Source organism: Schistocerca americana, chromosome 1 (assembly GCF_021461395.2).
Source record: "Schistocerca americana isolate TAMUIC-IGC-003095 chromosome 1, iqSchAmer2.1, whole genome shotgun sequence".
In the NCBI taxonomy this organism is placed as follows: Eukaryota; Metazoa; Arthropoda; class Insecta; order Orthoptera; family Acrididae; genus Schistocerca; species Schistocerca americana.
The window spans coordinates 858,580,324-858,598,361 of NC_060119.1; the positions used below are offsets into that span (position 1 = coordinate 858,580,324).

General features: G+C 43.8%; 1 protein-coding gene across 1 annotated transcript in view; it reads right to left on the reverse strand.

Annotated features, from left to right (window-relative positions):
- Positions 1-18,038, reverse strand: part of LOC124546892 (proton-coupled folate transporter-like) — a 140,283-nt gene that overhangs the window by 83,049 nt on the left and 39,196 nt on the right. The window contains exon 2 of the mRNA XM_047125070.1: positions 13,188-13,466. Coding sequence (XP_046981026.1) covers positions 13,188-13,466 — 279 coding nt within the window. The remainder of the gene's footprint in view (positions 1-13,187; positions 13,467-18,038) is intronic.

Genomic DNA, 18,038 nt, shown 5'->3' on the forward strand with positions numbered 1-18,038 from the left:
CAGTACTCCAACACATGAGCAATTTCCATTGCTACTTACTGTAAATGTATATATTTTATGTTATTTAGTCATAGCCAGGTCTCCTCTGTACTTAAAGCAACATCTGTACTTAAAGCACATCTCCAATAGTTTATTCTTTTTTCAGTTGCAGTTTATACTCTTCCTTTGTGGCAGTTGCCGTTGTCATATGCTTTAGTTTTTGATTCTTGACTTCGATGTCTTCAATTACGTTTTCTTTTTCGTACGCTTAACACATTAACTGTATTAGGGGCGTAGTTTCCTTAATAGGGAATGGTTTAAATACACTCCTGGAAATTGAAATAAGAACACCGTGAATTCATTGTCCCAGGAAGGGGAAACTTTATTGACACATTCATGGGGTCAGATACATCACATGATCACACTGACAGAACCACAGGCACATAGACACAGGCAACAGAGCATGCACAATGTCGGCACTAGTACAGTGTATATCCACCTTTCGCAGCAATGCAGGCTGCTATTCTCCCATGGAGATGATCGTAGAGATGCTGGATGTAGTCCTGTGGAACGGCTTGCCATGCCATTTCCACCTGGCGCCTCAGTTGGACCAGCGTTCGTGCTGGACGTGCAGACCGCGTGAGACGACGCTTCATCCAGTCCCAAACGTACTCAATGGGGGACAGATCCGGAGATCTTGCAGGCCAGGGTAGTTGACTTACACCTTCTAGAGCACGTTGGGTGACACGGGATACATGCGGACGTGCATTGTCCTGTTGGAACAGCAAGTTCCCTTGCCGGTCTAGGAATGGTAGAACGATGGGTTCGATAACGGTTTGGATGTACCGTGCACTATTCAGTGTCCCCTCGACGATCACCAGTGGTGCACGGCCAGTGTAGGAGATCGCTCCCCACACCATGATGCCGGGTGTTGGCCCTGTGTGCCTCGGTCGTATGCAGTCCTGATTGTGGAGCTCACCTGCACGGCGCCAAACACGCATACGACCATCTTTGGCACCAAGGCAGAAGCGACTCTCATCGCTGAAGACGACACGTCTCCATTCGTCCCTCCATTCACGCCTGTCGCGACACCACTGGAGGCGGGCTGCACGATGTTGGGGCGTGAGCGGAAGACGGCCTAACGGTGTGCGGGACCGTAGCCCAGCTTCATGGAGACGGTTGCGAATGGTTCTCGCCGATACCCCAGGAGCAACAGTGTCCCTAATTTGCTGGGAATTGGCGGTGCGGTCCCCTACGGCACTGCGTAGGATCCTGCGGTCTTGGCGTGCATCCGTGCGTCGCTGCGGTCCGGTCCCAGGTCGACGGGCACGTGCACCTTCCGCCGACCACTGGCGACAACATCGATGTACTGTGGAGACCTCACGCCCCACGTGTTGAGCAATTCGGCGGTACGTCCACCCGGCCTCCCGCATGCCCCTTATACGCCCTCGCTCAAAGTCCGTCAACTGCACATACGGTTCATGTCCAGGCTGTCGCGGCATGCTACCAGTGTTAAAGACTGCGATGGAGCTCCGTATGCCACGGCAAACTGGCTGACACTGACGGCGGCGGTGCACAAATGCTGCGCAGCTAGCGCCATTCGACGGCCAACACCGCGGTTCCTGGTGTGTCCGCTGTGCCGTGCGTGTGATCATTGCTTGTACAGCCCTCTCGCAGTGTCCGGAGCAAGTATGGTGGGTCTGACACACCGGTGTCAATGTGTTCTTTTTTCCATTTCCAGGAGTGTGTGTTCGATCATAGGTTCTTTTTCTTAAGACTTGTGGAATTACATTGTTTGTGGCGACCAGACCTAACTGGCAAATCTATGTTTGATTTTGTCGTGGAGTGTAGTGTCCTAGATTGAGAAAAATGTATGCCACTTATATCATCTTTGTTAGAGCCACTGTTTAGAATCTTCACACAGATTACGGGTAGATAATTAAAGCTGTTGCAGACAGAACGTAACTAACAAGTTTCTCTTGGTCTTGAGTGTATGCATGACTTAGTTGTACTAGCCAATTTTTGGGTTTTCTTATTACCCTAGTAGACAAACTGAAGAACACTGTTAAACCCCACACAGGTGCTGTTCTGTAAGTTATTCGTTAACTGACATTGCGTGGAAGCGATTGGTATGGAGTATAGTGGAACACGTTTTAAATACGGTTTCTCAATGTTTAATTTAGTTTGACAGTCTTGCACAGGGTCAGACATATGATCTACTCTGTAATTGTATATTTTAGCCTTTGTCGTGGTAGTACCATGTTCCTTAGCCAAGAATGACGTAAAAGTTTCTCATAATCGCGTGTCTGGACACTTTACAAAATCTGTAACGTGGTTACCGATAACTTTGTTTACTCCTGGGATTGTGGTTCAAATGGCTCTGAGCACTATGGGACTCAACATCTGAGGTCATCAGTCCCCTAGAACTTAGAACTACTTAAACCTAACTAACCTAAGGACATCACACATATCCATGCCTGAGGCAGGATTCGAACCTGCGACCGTAGCAGTCGCGCGGTTCCAGACTGAAGCGCCTAGAACCGCTCAGCCATCGCGGCCGGCTGGGATTGTGATTCGAATATAATTATGTCGCATATCTTTACAATTGGAGTCCATCCGCGCTAAACAGTCAATCCAAAATGTCGTACCATCGTCCACAGTCACATTACTGTTCACCTCGCAGTCTCTTCCACGCTGAAGTCACCGGTATGATATTAGGTAGTCGCACATCCCTACTTTGTTATATATCCCGACAAAATATTGCGTTGTCCTAATCGAAAAGTATTAGTCGTCTACCCGAAACTGCTGCAGTATTCCAGGCCACAGGCCTTTTATATTTTTTCGAATAGGTTTTCATTCCTTCCTTGCCGATTTTTCCCAGTATTCCTATTGCTGTCGCATTATCTCTCCCGTACAGGAGATGTCTCACAGTGAAGAACTTGGAGGATTTACTACATAGATGACAATTAAGTGACCCACACCATCTCCTTCTTTAGCATCACAGACTATCTGTTTTATAATTATTCTTGCCAATCCTCTTGATTGTAGCTTTTAACTACCATAATATTGATAACGAAGAAAAGAACAGCAGTCAATCGTGAAATCCGTCGTTTTATTTCAGCAGATCTAGATTTCAACTATTACACAGTCATCTTCAGTGCTAAAAATTAGAAAATATATAATTTTAATTGAAAATGTCACACTTTTGATTTGTATCCAACAACAAGATCAAGCCCATTGCTTTCGTTTAAAAGGCAGGGATTGCAAAAGTTGTAAACCTTAAGTTCCATACAGAAATTCCGCAAGACTGTGTAGAAGCTGTTAGCTTATTTACAGAAAGGTGTGGAGCGCTTGTTGTGTTATTTCGGAAATACGAGGCAAAATTAAAATCCCTAAATGCTTGCCACATTAAAGTTAGAAGAAATGCAAGAAGGAAGAGAGCTAACTTTTAAACCCATAAAAATGATATTTGACAGAACGAAAATTATATATGTATTAGAGTTCGAGAAAGTACTTTCTTTGCTGATTGGAGAAAGAAATAGATGATTATGATGTGGATTAAAGTTATAAGTTAAAAATTAAGCTGGGGTTATTAAAACAACACCAAACAAAAGTAAAAAAAGAATTGGTTTTTGTGTGAAAATGTACACAAAACTAATAAAAGCTTTTGTACGAGAATGTTTGTTGTTATTTGCTAATCTGACCAAAATTCTTAAATCTCCTACATCCTATGATCTACGTGTATGTCTTTGGGATGATGTAAGTGAGTAGTTGGGTGACACTGAAAAGTAGTTGATATTAGGTAGTTGAAAGCGTAGCGACCCTGGTTCCTTGCCTGTATGAATATGATGATGTTGAGGTCCCATACTCCGAGAAGCGTGGGGAACGATGCAGGAGACCCGCACCGCCGACTAGGCAAGGTCGTAGCGGAGGTGGTTTGCCATTGCCTTCCTCCGACCGTAATGGGGATGAATGGTGATGATGAAGACAACACAACAGCACCTAGTCATCTCGAGGCAGGGAAAAATCCCTGACCCCGCCGGGAATCGAACCCGGGACCCCGTGCGCGGGAAGCGACAACGCTACCGCAAGACCACGAGCTTCGGACCTGTATGAATATACAGGGTGATTTTTTCCAGCGTGTACAAACTCTAGGGATTGATCGATGAGAGGATACGGAACAAAAAAGGTCTAATGAACTTATGTCCAGAAATGCATGGTTTCCATTTTAGAGACCGTTTATTCAATCTACATCGTTACAGAGTTTGTGATAGAATACGCGCTGTACCATGCAGCCACAGTTACAGTATGCGTTGAAAATGGTTTCCATGTGCTTGAATGCATGCATGTACGTGCCGTAGCATGTTCTGTCTCACACATTCACATCGGCCAGGCTGCATCTGAACAGTGTCAAAAGTGGCATGAATACGCTGCCCCATTGTCTCCACATCTGGAATGGGCTCTACATACACGATATTTTTGAGAGGCCCCATAATCAGAGATCACACCGGTTGAGATCCGCCGAACGACCCCTCATCTGATCCATTGAGCAGGGAAGACACGATTGAGATGCGTCCTGACGTTAACGGTGAAGTGGGCTTGAGAGCCATCACGTAACCCTTCGAACCACAAAGCACTTCTTACAGTAGGGGAGGCAAAGTCACTCACAAGAAACGCCAATTGTCCCGGCCCGCCCATTCTGGCAGCACCGGTGCTGATGATTCGCTGTCACCATACCATGGAAGTTCTGCGTACTGTCGCATAGATGACAGTTGTGAAAGTTGAAGATATCACTACGCGTAAAGATGTCATCATATGTGAATAGGATGGATGACACAAATCCTGGAATCGTGGTTGGCTTGTGAACAATGACAAAACTGCCCCCTATGTGGAAAGTCTGTCGCTAGTAGCGCTGCACCCGCTGTAAGTGTAAGAATGTTCCACACGGTCGTCTGCCTCAGCATATACCGGCGGGCCGTACAGACACGGCGGTCGCTTTCCACATTGTTAACAACATTTTCCTCTAAGTCTGGTGTCCGAACATATCGGGAACGTCCTCTACGATTTTCTCCTTCCTGAAATGACCCTGTCTCAGACAAACGGCAAAACACTATTGCAAACACTGAATGCTGTGGTTGTTGACGGCGGGGATAGGTCTCCTGATACAGTCTTGTTGCTCGCCACCCGTTGCCGTTTGCCTTTCCGTAAATAAACACAGTGTCGGCAAGCTCTCGATTCGAATACGGAGCCATTGCGTACCACGCTGTAGCACATCTACTACAAGGTGAGTTGTCCGCCCCAGTAGCTGAGAAGTCAGCGTGACGGAATGTCGTGCCAAGGGGCCCGGGTTCGATTCCAGGCTGGGTCGGAGATTTTCTCCGCTCAGGGACTGGGTGTTGTGTTGTCCTAATCATCATCATCTCATCGCCATCGACACGCAAGTCACAGAAGTGGCGTCTACTCAAAAGACTTGCACAAGGCAAACAGTCTACCCAACAAGAGGCCCTAGCCACACGACATTTCCATTTACAACGTGAGTCAGCAAGAGAGGTGAATCGGACACAACATTATCAGTTACTATGGCAGGAGAGGGCACTAGAACATGACATAGGAGGAACAGTACCACCCTATAGGAGGAAAACATGCATGCTGTTACTGTGGCTACATGGTACTGCGCGAATTAGACCGCAGTCTCTGCAACAAAGTATGATTGAATAAACGGTCTCTAGCATGGAAACCATGCATTTCCGGACATAAGTTCATTAGGCTTTTTTGTTCTATATCCTCTCGTTCATCAACCCGTAGAGTTTGTACACGGTGGAAGAATCACCCTGTATATTGCACATATCTCTAGTCTGACAATAGAAGTGTAAGCTGAAGTCTCCCCCCCCCCCCCCCCCGTACGTTATCAGTGACCACTGATAACCCACTGCTTATCAGTTATAGCGTTATTATATCACCAGACGTGAAGGTTGCCTATCCTCGTTGCTCTAACCTGAAATGCTATCCTACTTACGAAGCCATCACTAATTTTATTATAGATCACAAATGACAAGTCGGACATAAAACTAACTAAGCCATATGTAAAATGAACGCTTTATCAAGATATCATAGAGTTGCTTTTTATAAACGAATGACATCGGCTGCAAAATGTGCGAAACGTCTCGTCGTGGAAGTAAATTTCGAAGCCCGTTCTTGCTCTAGGCTTGGCGATACTTTTCATTTTTGCGAGATTTTCGCGTGCCTTTTCGGACATCCGTACAGCTGTTCTGGGTATATCTGGTTTCCAAAGTTCGTCCTTGCGAGCATGGAGCTATGAACTTAATTATTGACAAAACCAATGGACAAATAAAATAAGAAGATGAGGGATTTTCGCCTACCCAATAGTCCACACCATCTGCAGGCGGCGTTTCCGTATATACAAGAAAGTCGTCCTGTATATATAGCATCATTAGTGCCCACCATAAGACAGTAACTGCAGCAAGTCAGTAGCTTCGCAGAACAGGAGCTGACTGTCCCTCAGGGGTGTACACACTGAACCAGAAACTAACAAAAATATTTTTAGTCGGGTAATTCATTAGCAGAAGTTGTTTCTCCACTTCATTCAAAACTAGTTGCCGTGAAGTCAGACAAATAATTATTTTCACTAGGAATCGAGTCTGCTGCTGAAAGAACATTTCTGTCTCACTGAAAACAGTTCAACCAGTATACTAGCGAGGGTAAGTCGTGTCCATCTGTAAAGCCAAAAACCGCAAGAACTAAAACAATTATTGTGATTGATGAACCATACAGATGTTGTTGTTTTTGTCTTCAGTCCTGAGACTGGTTTGGTGCAGCTCTCCATGCTACTCTATCCTGTGCAAGCTTCTTCATCTCCCAGTATCTACTGCAGTCTACATCGCTCAGAATTTGCTTAGCGTATTCATCTCTTCGTCTCCCTCTACGATTTTTACCCTCCACGCTGCCCTCCATTACTAAATTGGTGACCCCTTGATGCCTCAGAACATATCCTACCAACCGATCCCTTCTTCTAGTCAAGTTGTGCCACAAACTCCTCTACTCCCCAATTCTGTTCAATTAGTTATGTGATCTACCCATCTAAACTTCAGCATTCTTCTGTAGCACCACATTTCGAAAGCTTCTATTCTCTCCTTGTCTAAACTATTTATCGTCCATGTTTCACTTCCATACATGGCCACACTCCATACAAATACTTTCAGAAACGACTTCCTAAACTTAAATCTATACTCGATGTTAACAAATTTCTCTTCTTCAGAAACGATTTCCTTGCCATTGCCAGTCTACTTTTTACATCCTCTTTACTTCGACCATCATCAGTTATTTTGCTCCCCAAATAGCAAAACTCCTTTACTACTTTAAGTGTCTCATTTCCTAATCTAATTCCCTCAGCATCACCCGACTTAGTTAGACTACATTCCATTATCCTCGTTTTGCTTTTGTTGATGTTCTTCTTATATCCTCCATTCACGACACGGTCCATTCTGTTCAACTGCTCTTCCAAGCCCTTTGCTGTCTCTGACAGAATTACAATGTCATCGGCGACCCTCAAAGTTTTTATTTCTTCTCCATGGATTTTAATACCTACTCCGAACTTTTCTTTCGTTTCCTTTACTGCTTGCTCAATATACAGATTGAACAGCATCGGGGAGAAGCTACAACCCTGTCTCACTCCTTTCCCAACCACTGCTTCCCTTTCATGTCCCTCGACTCTTACAAATGCCATCTGGTTTCTGTACAAATTGTAAATAGCCCTTCGCTCCCTGTATTTTACCCCTGCCACCTTTAGAATTTGAAAGAGAGTATTCCAGTCAACATTGTCAAAAGCTTTCTCTAAGTCTACAAATGCTAGAAACGTAGGTTTACCTTTCCTTAATCTTTCTTCTAAGATAAGTCGTAGGGTCAGTATTGTCTCACGTGTTCCAACATTTCTACGGAATCCAAACTGATCTTCCCCGAGGTGGCTTCTACCAGTTTTTCCATTCGTCTGGAAAGAATTCGCGTTAGTATTTTCCAGCTGTGACTTATTAAACTGATAGTTCGGTAATTTTCACATCTGTCAACACCTGTTTTTTTTGGGATTGGAATTATTATAATCTTCTTGAAGTCTGAGGGAATTTCGCCTGTCTCACACATACTGCTCACCAGATGATAGAGTTTTGTCTGGACTGGTTTTCCCAAGGTTGTCAGTAGTTCTAATGGATTGTTGTCTGCTCCCGGGGCCTTGTTTCGACTTAGGTCTTTCAGTGCTCTGTCAAACTCTTCACGCAGTATCATATCTCCCATTTCATCTTCATCTACATCCTCTTCCATTTCCATAATATTGTCCTCAAGTACATCGCCCTTGTGTAGACCCTCTATATACTCCTTCCACCTTTCTGCTTTCCCTTCTTTGCTTAGAACTGGGTTTCCATCTGAGCTCTTGATATTCATGCAAGTGTTTCTCTTTTCTCCAAAGGTCTCTTTAATATTCCTGTAGGCAGTATCTATCTTACCCCTCGTGAGATAAGCCTCTACATCCTTACATTTATCCTCTAGCCATGCCTGCTTAGCCATTTTGCACTTCCTGTCGATTTCATTTTTGAGACGTTTGTATTCCTTTTTGCCAGCTTCATTTACTGCATTTTTGTATTTTCTCCTTTCATCCATTAAATGCAGTGTCTCTTCTGTTACCCAAGGATTTCTACTAGCTCTCGTCTTTTTACCTACTTTATCGTCTGCTGCCTTCACTATTTCATCCCTCAAAACTACCCATTCTTCTTCTACTGTATTTCTTTCCCCCATTCCTGTCAAGTGTTCCCTTATGCTCTCCCTGAAACTCTGTACAACCTTTGGTTCTTTCAGTTTATCCAGGTCCCATCTTCTTAAATTCCCACCTTTTTGCGGTTTCTTTTGTTTTAATCTACAGTTCATAACCAACAGATTGTGGTCAGAGCCCACATCTGCCCCTGGAAATGTCTTACAATTTAAAACCTGCTTTCTAAACCTCTGTCTTACCATTATATAATCTGTCTGATACCTTCTAGTAACTCCAGGGTTCTTCCAGGTATACAACCTTCTTTCATGATTCTTGAACCAAGTGTTAGCTATGATTAACTTATGCTCTGTGCAAAATTCAATCAGGCGGCTTCCTCTTTCATTTCTTAGCCCTAATCCATATTCACCTACTACGTTTCCTTCTCTGCCTTTTCCTACTTTTGAATTCCAGTCACCCATGACTATTAAATTTTCGTCTCCCTTCACTACCTGAATGATTTCTTTTATCTCATCATACATTTCATCAATTTCTTCATCATCTGCAGAGCTAGTTGGCATATAAACTTGTACTACTGTAGTAGGTGTGGGCTTCGTGTCTATCTTGGCTACAATAATGCATTCACTATGCTGTTTGTAGTAGCTTACCCGCACTCCTATATTTTTATTCATTATTAAACCTACTCCTGCATTACCCCTATTTGATTTTGTATTTATAACCCTGTATTCTCCTGACCAAAAGTCTTGTTCCTCCTGCCACCAAACTTCACTAATTCCCACTATATCTAACTTTAACCTATCCATTTCCCTTTTTAAATTTTCTAACCTCCTGCCCAATTAAGGGATCTGACAGTCCACGCTCCGATCCGTAGAACGCCAGTTTTCTTTCTCCTGATAACGACGTCCTCCTTAGTAGCCCCGCCCGGAGATCCGAATGGGGGACTATTTTACCTCCGGAATATTTTACTCAAAAGGACGCCATTATCATTTAACCATACAGTAAAGCTGCATGCCCTCGGGAACAATTATGGCTGTAGTTTCCCCTTGCTTTCAGCCACCGTACAGATATCTGATGAGTTGCGCAGTTAGTTTCCGCGATAAAGCATCTTCTGGTTAGGAACAAATCCCATTTAGTGTTCCACAGTGTTCAATATTGTGTCTGGGTCTACTTTCATATTGATAGAGCACAAATAATTATCCCTACAGACGGTGCAAGCAGCATAAATTTTTTTTATTAGCGAGCAGTCGGTTTCGGTCCTTTCCTCAGACCATCTTCAGGCTTTTCCACGCCATCACGCCATTAAGGCTACTGGTGGCTGCGCAGTGACAACCTTGCTTCAACGGATCTCTCTTCATCTGCCGTCACCAGCACTCCTAAAGCGGGGAAAATACTGAAGATGGTCTGAGGAAAGGGCTGAAACCGGTTGCTAACAAACAAAAAAAATCTGAAAACACGATCGATACTGTTTTTATTTGATTTTTTATCATTTGTGAAGGACAATAAAAATAATATTAAAAATTAATTCAAATAATAGTTTCTGGACAACTTCTAGCTTGTAGATGATTTGTTAAACCTATCCAATTGCTAAATTTAAATGTAGAGATTAATAAGGCAGCCAATAACGTAAATATTCAGCAAACAGCCGTAATTTAGTGCGACAATGCATTAGATTTGTCAAACAATGAATATCTCCCATATTGTAGCGAGATACAACGAAAACGATTCGCAGAACGGTTCAGATAAGTAAACTACTCTAAATTAAAGTAATCTTGAACAGAGCAGTGTCTAAAATTTGTATTGGACGATCATCATCCCCCAGCATGTAAAGTCAATTATATCTACAGTTTGAAATATGCATGCTCGGAATTATGCGTACATTGCCTTCAAAGCGACGTGGTATTATGGTAGCATTGTAAAATTCTGCAAACTCTCCATCTACGAAGAAAAAGAGGAAGAAGGACTAGGGTTTAACCGACCGTCGACCACGAGGTCATCAGAGACGGAGCACAAGCTCGGACTACAAAAGTTTGGGGAAGGAAATTGGCCATGCCCTTTATAATGGAACCAGTCACGTATTTGGCAAAATCGATTTAAGTAACTCATGGTAAGCCTAAATCAGGATGGCCGGAAGTGGATTTTAACCGTCGTTCTCTATCTATGAAGTTGGACTTCAGAGGTGATGCTATGTAAATCACAAATGTCCAACAAAAAAAGGTGAGAGATAGCATAGTGTGTGTTACATCCCCTAAACATTATTGAACGCCCTCTCTCCCCTACAACCTTTCCCCTTTCGCCAACCGCTGACATTTCGCTTTAGCGAAAGTACCTGTATATTCCTTCTTAGAGCCACAGGTAACATCAACAGAGCTCAAAAGAAAGCACAAATGTAGCCTGAGATCTTGTGATAGATGAAATCGTTGAAGCACAGTTGTGTGGTGCATTCGACTCGCTTCGAATCCTGCTGGCGGAAGAAATTTTCAATGCTCGGATGCCCCCTTTATACTTTTTGTGGAGAGTAGGCTCCGTGCCAGCACTGGGAATAAGTCTTTGTCTTGTTGTTTGGGTCATTCTCCCCCCCAAAGTCTTCGAGGTCATCATTGTTGCCGACCTTACCTCCAGTGTGCCTCGGTAGCTGCACGGTCACCGAGGCGGATTACTAACCAAAAGGGCCCGAGTTCGATTCCCGACTGGATCAGAGTTTTTCTTGTTGTGTTGTCTTTACGTTCGTACCGTCATAGTTGACATTCTAATATTGAGGTGGCCGTGGGGACACGACCCGAAAGAAAGAAAAGAAAAGTACACGTAATACCTCCTCGAGTGGACCAAACAAATGAATATCCGAGGAAGCCAAATATGGACTGTAAAGTGGACGAGGTAGTATCTCCTAACCCATGTTTTAATGATTTATTGGGTCAGCTGGGCGGTGTGAGGATGAGCATTGCCATGTAACAATATCACGCCTTTCCTTTGAGGTCCGCGACGTTTTCCTCTCATTGCTAGGTTTCATTTGTTCATGAACTTGTCTGAGCAATATTCACTATTTATTATAGGCTGGTCTTCCAAACAATCACAGTAGACGAAACTTTTGGCGCCCCAAAAGACGGTCAGTATGACTTTTCTCGCTGTTGCTTGCGTTCTGAATTTCTTTCGGCAAGGTGATCTCGTATGCTTCCATTCCATGATGTGTCATTTGGACTCTGGTTGAAAGTGATGAATCCAAGTTTCATAAGCGTTAAAATCTTGTTCCGCAAAGAGTCACTTCCCATTTCATAACGTTCTTTCAAGTCTGTATACATTTTGAGTCTTGTTTCCTTGTATTGTTGCGTTAACTTTTCGGGACCCATATTGCACTTGGTTTGCTGTACTTGAGCTTGTTACTGATAACATTATGAATTGCGCCAACACTTACTGCAACTGTAACACGTCGGTCTCTGTGAATAAACTTGTCTACACGGTTTTCAAGCGAAGGAACTGACACTCCAACCCGTCGGCCAGGACCTTGCTCGTAAGTCACTGAGTATCGACCAGTTTTGAACTACTCTACCCACTTATAAAAACATTCGTGGTTCGTGCGATTTTCAACATACTGTAAAGTCACTCAAAAAAAGATTTTTGCTGGTTTTTCAACTTCGGAAAGAAAAACACGGATCACTGAACTTTGTTCATCTAATGCGGAAACTTCAAGCGGACCCACCATTGTTAAATACAATACTGAGACTATAAACAAAACAGTTTTTTATCGTCAACTGTTCACACCTCAAGCCAGTGATACCAACCCAAAGTTATGAAAGTACAAAACTCTTACAAACTGTTTCATTTCTACATCGGGTTGTCTCTTCAGTTATTGAATGTCCCCCGTACACTATACAGATACAAAGGCACAGCACTCACAGTTCTAGAAGTTCAAAAATGTTTAAATGTGTGTGAATTCCCAAGGGACCAAACTGCTGAAGTCATCGGTCCCTAGCCGGCCGCGGTGGCCGCGCGGTTCTAGGCGCTACAGTCCGGAACCGCGGGACTGCTACGGTCGCAGGTTCGAATACTGCCTTCGGCATGGATGTGTGTGATGTCTTTAGGTTAGTTAGGTTTAAGTAGTTCTAAGTTCTAGGGGACTGCTGACCTAAGATGTTAAGTCCCATAGTGCTCAGAGCCATTTGAACCATTTGAACCAACGGTCCCTAAACTTACACACTACTTAAACTAAGTTATGCACACACCCATGTCCGAGGGAGGACACGAACCTCCGGCGGGAGGGGCCGCGCAATCCGTGACATTGCGCCTCTAACCGCGCGAGCGCTCCGCTCGGCTTCTAGAAGTACCACTGTGAGCGAAGAAGAAATTTTTTTGGGTAGCCGAACAACATCTCGGGTACTCCGAGCGGTCAGCACCGTACGACGTGACCTTTGGAGTTTGTACTACGATGAAAGGCTCCTACCTGAGAAACACCAGATGAAGATGGGCTTGCGGCCGTACTTGTCGCTCCAGGGCCCCAGGAATAGCGAGACGATGGCGGGCACGATAGCCTCTATGATGGTCTTGTACATGACGAGCCGGCTGGAGTAGGCGCGCTCCTCCGAGGTGCAGCTGGCAATGTCGCTGGTTCGGCACACGCGCTCCAGGAACAGCCCGCCTAGCACCGAGTATGCCAGCACGAACGAGAACATGAACACCAGCACCATCGGCTCCACCGTCGGTCGGTACCCCCAGCATATCTCTGAAACCAAGGGAAAGAAAAGCCACTCGAAATCTACGTTAGAATGGAAATATGTGCTGGGAAAGTGCACAAATCAAATTTCTGTCTACTTTAAGGGGGTAGGACGTCAAATGGGCCGACTTGGAGCAGGAGAGGCACCACAGGACATTTTATTTTCTATTGTCTATACTTTTACAAATAAATTCATAAAACTTTGTCAGCATGACCAGGAAGGATTCAGGATTCACACTCATAGCAGTGGAAGTGCAAAAACATAACAAAATAATTTTTTTTAGATATGAAATTTCATCATTTTTTCACTTACTTTTGGCTGCATTTGTTGCTATAGGTACATTTTTCTTCAGAAGTAAGAGAGATTCTTTGATGAACTTTCCACAGCATACAAACAATACTTACAGGTGTATGAAACTCTGGAATTTTCCAAATCTAACTACAAAAATTTGATTTTTTTTCTAAACATAAAGTTTAAAACGTAACAGCTCATTCATTTTTTCAGAAATTAAATAGGTTCTTGAGTTTCAGACACCTGTAAATATGGTTTGTATGCTGTGCAAAATTCATGGAACAGTCTTTCTTACTTATGAAGAAAATTGTTCCTATAGCAACAAATGCAGCCAATAGTAAGTGAAAAAATGATGAAATTTCACATGTAAAAAAAATTATTTTGTTACGTTTTTGAACTTATGCTGCTACGAGTGTGAATCCTGAATCCTTCCTGGTCATGCTGACAAAGTTTTATGAATTTACTTGTAAAATTATAGACTGTGGAAATTAAAATGTCCTCTGGTGCCTCTCCTGCTTCAAGTCAGCTCGTTTGACGTCCTACCCCCCTTAAGGGAACATAAGACTACATATCCGCTTGTTCTATTCAAAAAAAGTTTTTGTTAAATCGAAATAAGTGCGAAGCAGTGCATATGAATACGAGTAAAATACTGTTTTTCCGGCTGCTCTCCAAAGCGATTCGTTATCTCGTGTTATTGAGGGGAGCGTTACTTCACATTGCAAGTAGTGAGTTATAAAAACATGATTTCATTGATTTATGAATATTTATCGATGCTCATATAGAGAGGCATGTGAAACTGTGAGATGATTTAATATCGTGTATTTAAGTACTGTTCTAGTCTTAAATATATACGAGGGCGTGCTGAAAAGAAATGTGTCCGAATTCTTTATACGAAAACTCTTAAAAAAATTTACATGAAACAAACGTTATTAACATTCTACATTTTTATCATGTCTGCATACATTCTAAGACAAAATAAACGGCGCACGACGAAGAAATAATCCGAATGTGCCGAAAATCGGCGGATATGATGTACAGAAAAAAAAATATTACAATTTCGACACAGAGGGATTACAGACACTGATTGCTTGGGGGCACTGACTAAAGTCGACGGGGAAATTTGAACCAATCAATGCCCACTCGCAGCTGGAATTCCTTTGTCTCTCAATTCACAATGGCTGCTTGATCGGAAAACGGCGTCTGTTCTTTCGGACATGTCCGCAATAACAAACACCGCATACATAGATTACAATTTCAGAGAAATTAGACGATTTATTCGAAAGAAAGTGCTTCACAAATTGAACGCGTTGGGCCACTTCTGGCCCTTATGCAAGCAGTTATTCTGCTTGGCACTGATTGATTGATAGAGTTGTCTCTCCTCCTGAGAGATATCGTACCAAGTTCTTTCAGATCATCAAAATCCCGAGTGTGTTGGAGGGCGTCGCCCATAGTGCATCGAAAGTTCGCAATTGTGGAGAGATACGAAGATCTTGCTGGCCAAGGAACGGTTTGGAAAGTACGAGACAAACAGTATAGAAACCCTCGCCGTGTGCTGGCGAACTTTATGTTGCTGATATGTAAACCCAGGATGTCATGCCATGAAGGGTAACAAAACGGGGTGTAGAATATCGCCAATGTACCGGTATGATAACCAAACGAGTTCTGCTATGAAATGAAGTGTCACGACGTACCGTCGCTCCTGGCTGTTGGGTCGTACTGTGGGCCACATTCAGATTGGTTTCCCAGTGCTGCCAGGGCGCCTCCAGTCACGGCTCCATTGGTCATAGAGGCTCAGTTCGAAGCGAGACGGATCACTGAAGACATTTCTACTCCAGTCAATGAGGTTTCAACCCGAAGACGTGTCTGGAAATGCCCAAGACAGCGATGAGATACCAACATCACTGTAGCCCCGCTTACGGGCGGACAGCCAGGAAGGATGGTTTGGGGTGCCATTTCATTTCATAGCAGGACTCCCTTGAGTATCGTCCGTGGCACCTTACAGCACAGCCGTAAATCGAAGATATTCTACGCCCTGTTTTCTTGCCCTTCGTGGCAAACCATCCTGGACTCATATTTCAGCAAGATAATGCCCATCCACAATTGGTGAGACTTTCTACTCCTTGTGCTCGTGCTTGCAAAACCATACCTTGGCCAGCAGAGTCAGCGGATCTCTCTTCAGTTGAGAACGTTTGGAGCATTATGAACAAGGCATTTCAACAGGCTCGCGATTTTGACAATCAAACAGAATTTGGCACGATATCCCTCAGGAGGACCCCACTGCCAAACCGAAAAATTGCTTACGTAAGGGCCAGAGGTGGACCAATGCCTTATTAACTTGCTGATACTGAGAAGCTGTTGCTCTTTGTCTTACAGTATATTTGCAGCCCTCTGCCGCCAGAGGGCTCCGAATTATGGAGCGTAGCATTGAGGTGTGTAACGTAACTATGCCGATGCGTCAGAAAGAGCGTGCTGTAATCGGGTTTCGAATTCGAAGAGTTTGTCCACACATGGTGCACCTTCTCCTTCAGCATGACAATCACAGGCCACACACGAGCTCTGCTACATCTGCAGCAATCTGACACCTGGGTTTCAGTGTCATGTATCATCCTCCATACAGTTCATTTGTTTCCAAAACTTAAAGAACATTTTTCAAACAGGTAAAAACGCAGTTGACTATACAGGGTGAACATCTATAAAACAAACTGTAGCGACGAGTTCCTGACTGAAAATGGGGGAAAAAGGTCTTATGAAGATGTGTCCAGAAACGGGCAGTGTGTGTGTAACGACAACAAACAGTCCCAGAACACAGTACAGAGCTGTATCGCATCCACGTCACAACACAGGGTGTCCCACTCAAACATCCCTGATTTCAAGGACCCAAGAGAGAAAAACCACAGTAGATACAGACAATGAAAAATGCACCACATTGTAGAGCATCTCAAAGAATTTGTATTCCCGCGTCAGAAGTGCCAAGTATCGTCGCCAGAGTGCAGCATGGTGCATGAAGTGAAAATGGCGACTCCACAGCTGTGTGCTAAAGCAGTAGTGTGATTTGCAGAAACAAAATCGCCGATTACTGTGCAAAGAAATTATCGTCGTGTATATGAATGTGATCCACCTGATGTGAAAACAATCAAGGAATAGTATAGGACGTTTCTGGCAACAGGAAGTGTTCTGAAACATTGTGGTGGTGCACATTTCAGAAGAGACAGTGGAGGACATCAGACAAACGTTTCTCAGAAGCCCACATAAGTCAATTCGTCAAGCATCTAGGCAACCTGATGTACCTCGATCAACACTGCATCGGGTAGTTCACCAGCGTCTTCGTATGTGTGTGTACAAAGTGTAAATTCTGCAACATCTGCCGCCTAACAACAAACAACAATTTGTTGCAGGTATGGTTCAAAATGGCTCTGAGCACTATGGGACTTAACATCTGAGGTCATCAGTATCCTAGAACTTAGAACTACTTAAACCTAACTAACCTAAGGACATCACACACATCCATGCCAGAGGCAGGATTCGAACCTGCGACTGTAGCGGTCGCGCGGTTCCAGACTGAAGTGTCTCGAACCGCTAGGCCACACCGGCCGGCATTGCGGGTATGCTGCAGCGTATTGATATGGATGCCAGCTTCCTGGAAAGATGTTTATTCTCAGATGAGGCAACCTTTCATCTATTAGGAAGGTTTAACAGGCATAATGTTCGGATTTGGGGTTCGCAAAATCCGCACATTGTCATTGAACATGTTCGTGATAGCACTAAATTAAACGTCTGGTGCGGGATAATGCAGGACCAGATTGTTGGACAGTTCTTCATTGCAGAACAAACAGTGAATGGGCCAGTGTACCTGGACATATTGAAGCAGTTTGTGTACCCTCAGATGCAAGACTTGCAACCCAACATCATTTTTCAACAAGATGGAGCTCCGCCACATTGGTCAATGGCTGTTCGCAAGTTCCTGGATAGGAAATTTCCCAATCGTTGGATCGGATGCGGAGGACCCTTGCCTGGCTACCACGTTCACCTGACATTACGCCGCTTTATTTCTTCATTGGAGGATTCGTGAAGGACCACGTGTATGCGACCAAAGTGGACGATATTCCTACATTGCGATATCGTATCACTAATGCGATTGCAACAATAACAGAGGAAATGTTACAGTAACTCGGCAACAAATTGAATGTAGACTCGATATTCTTCGTGATACAAATGGTTCACATGTACAGGTGTATTGATGATAAATAAATTCTTTGAGATTTGCGGTGCACTTTTCATTGTCATATCTA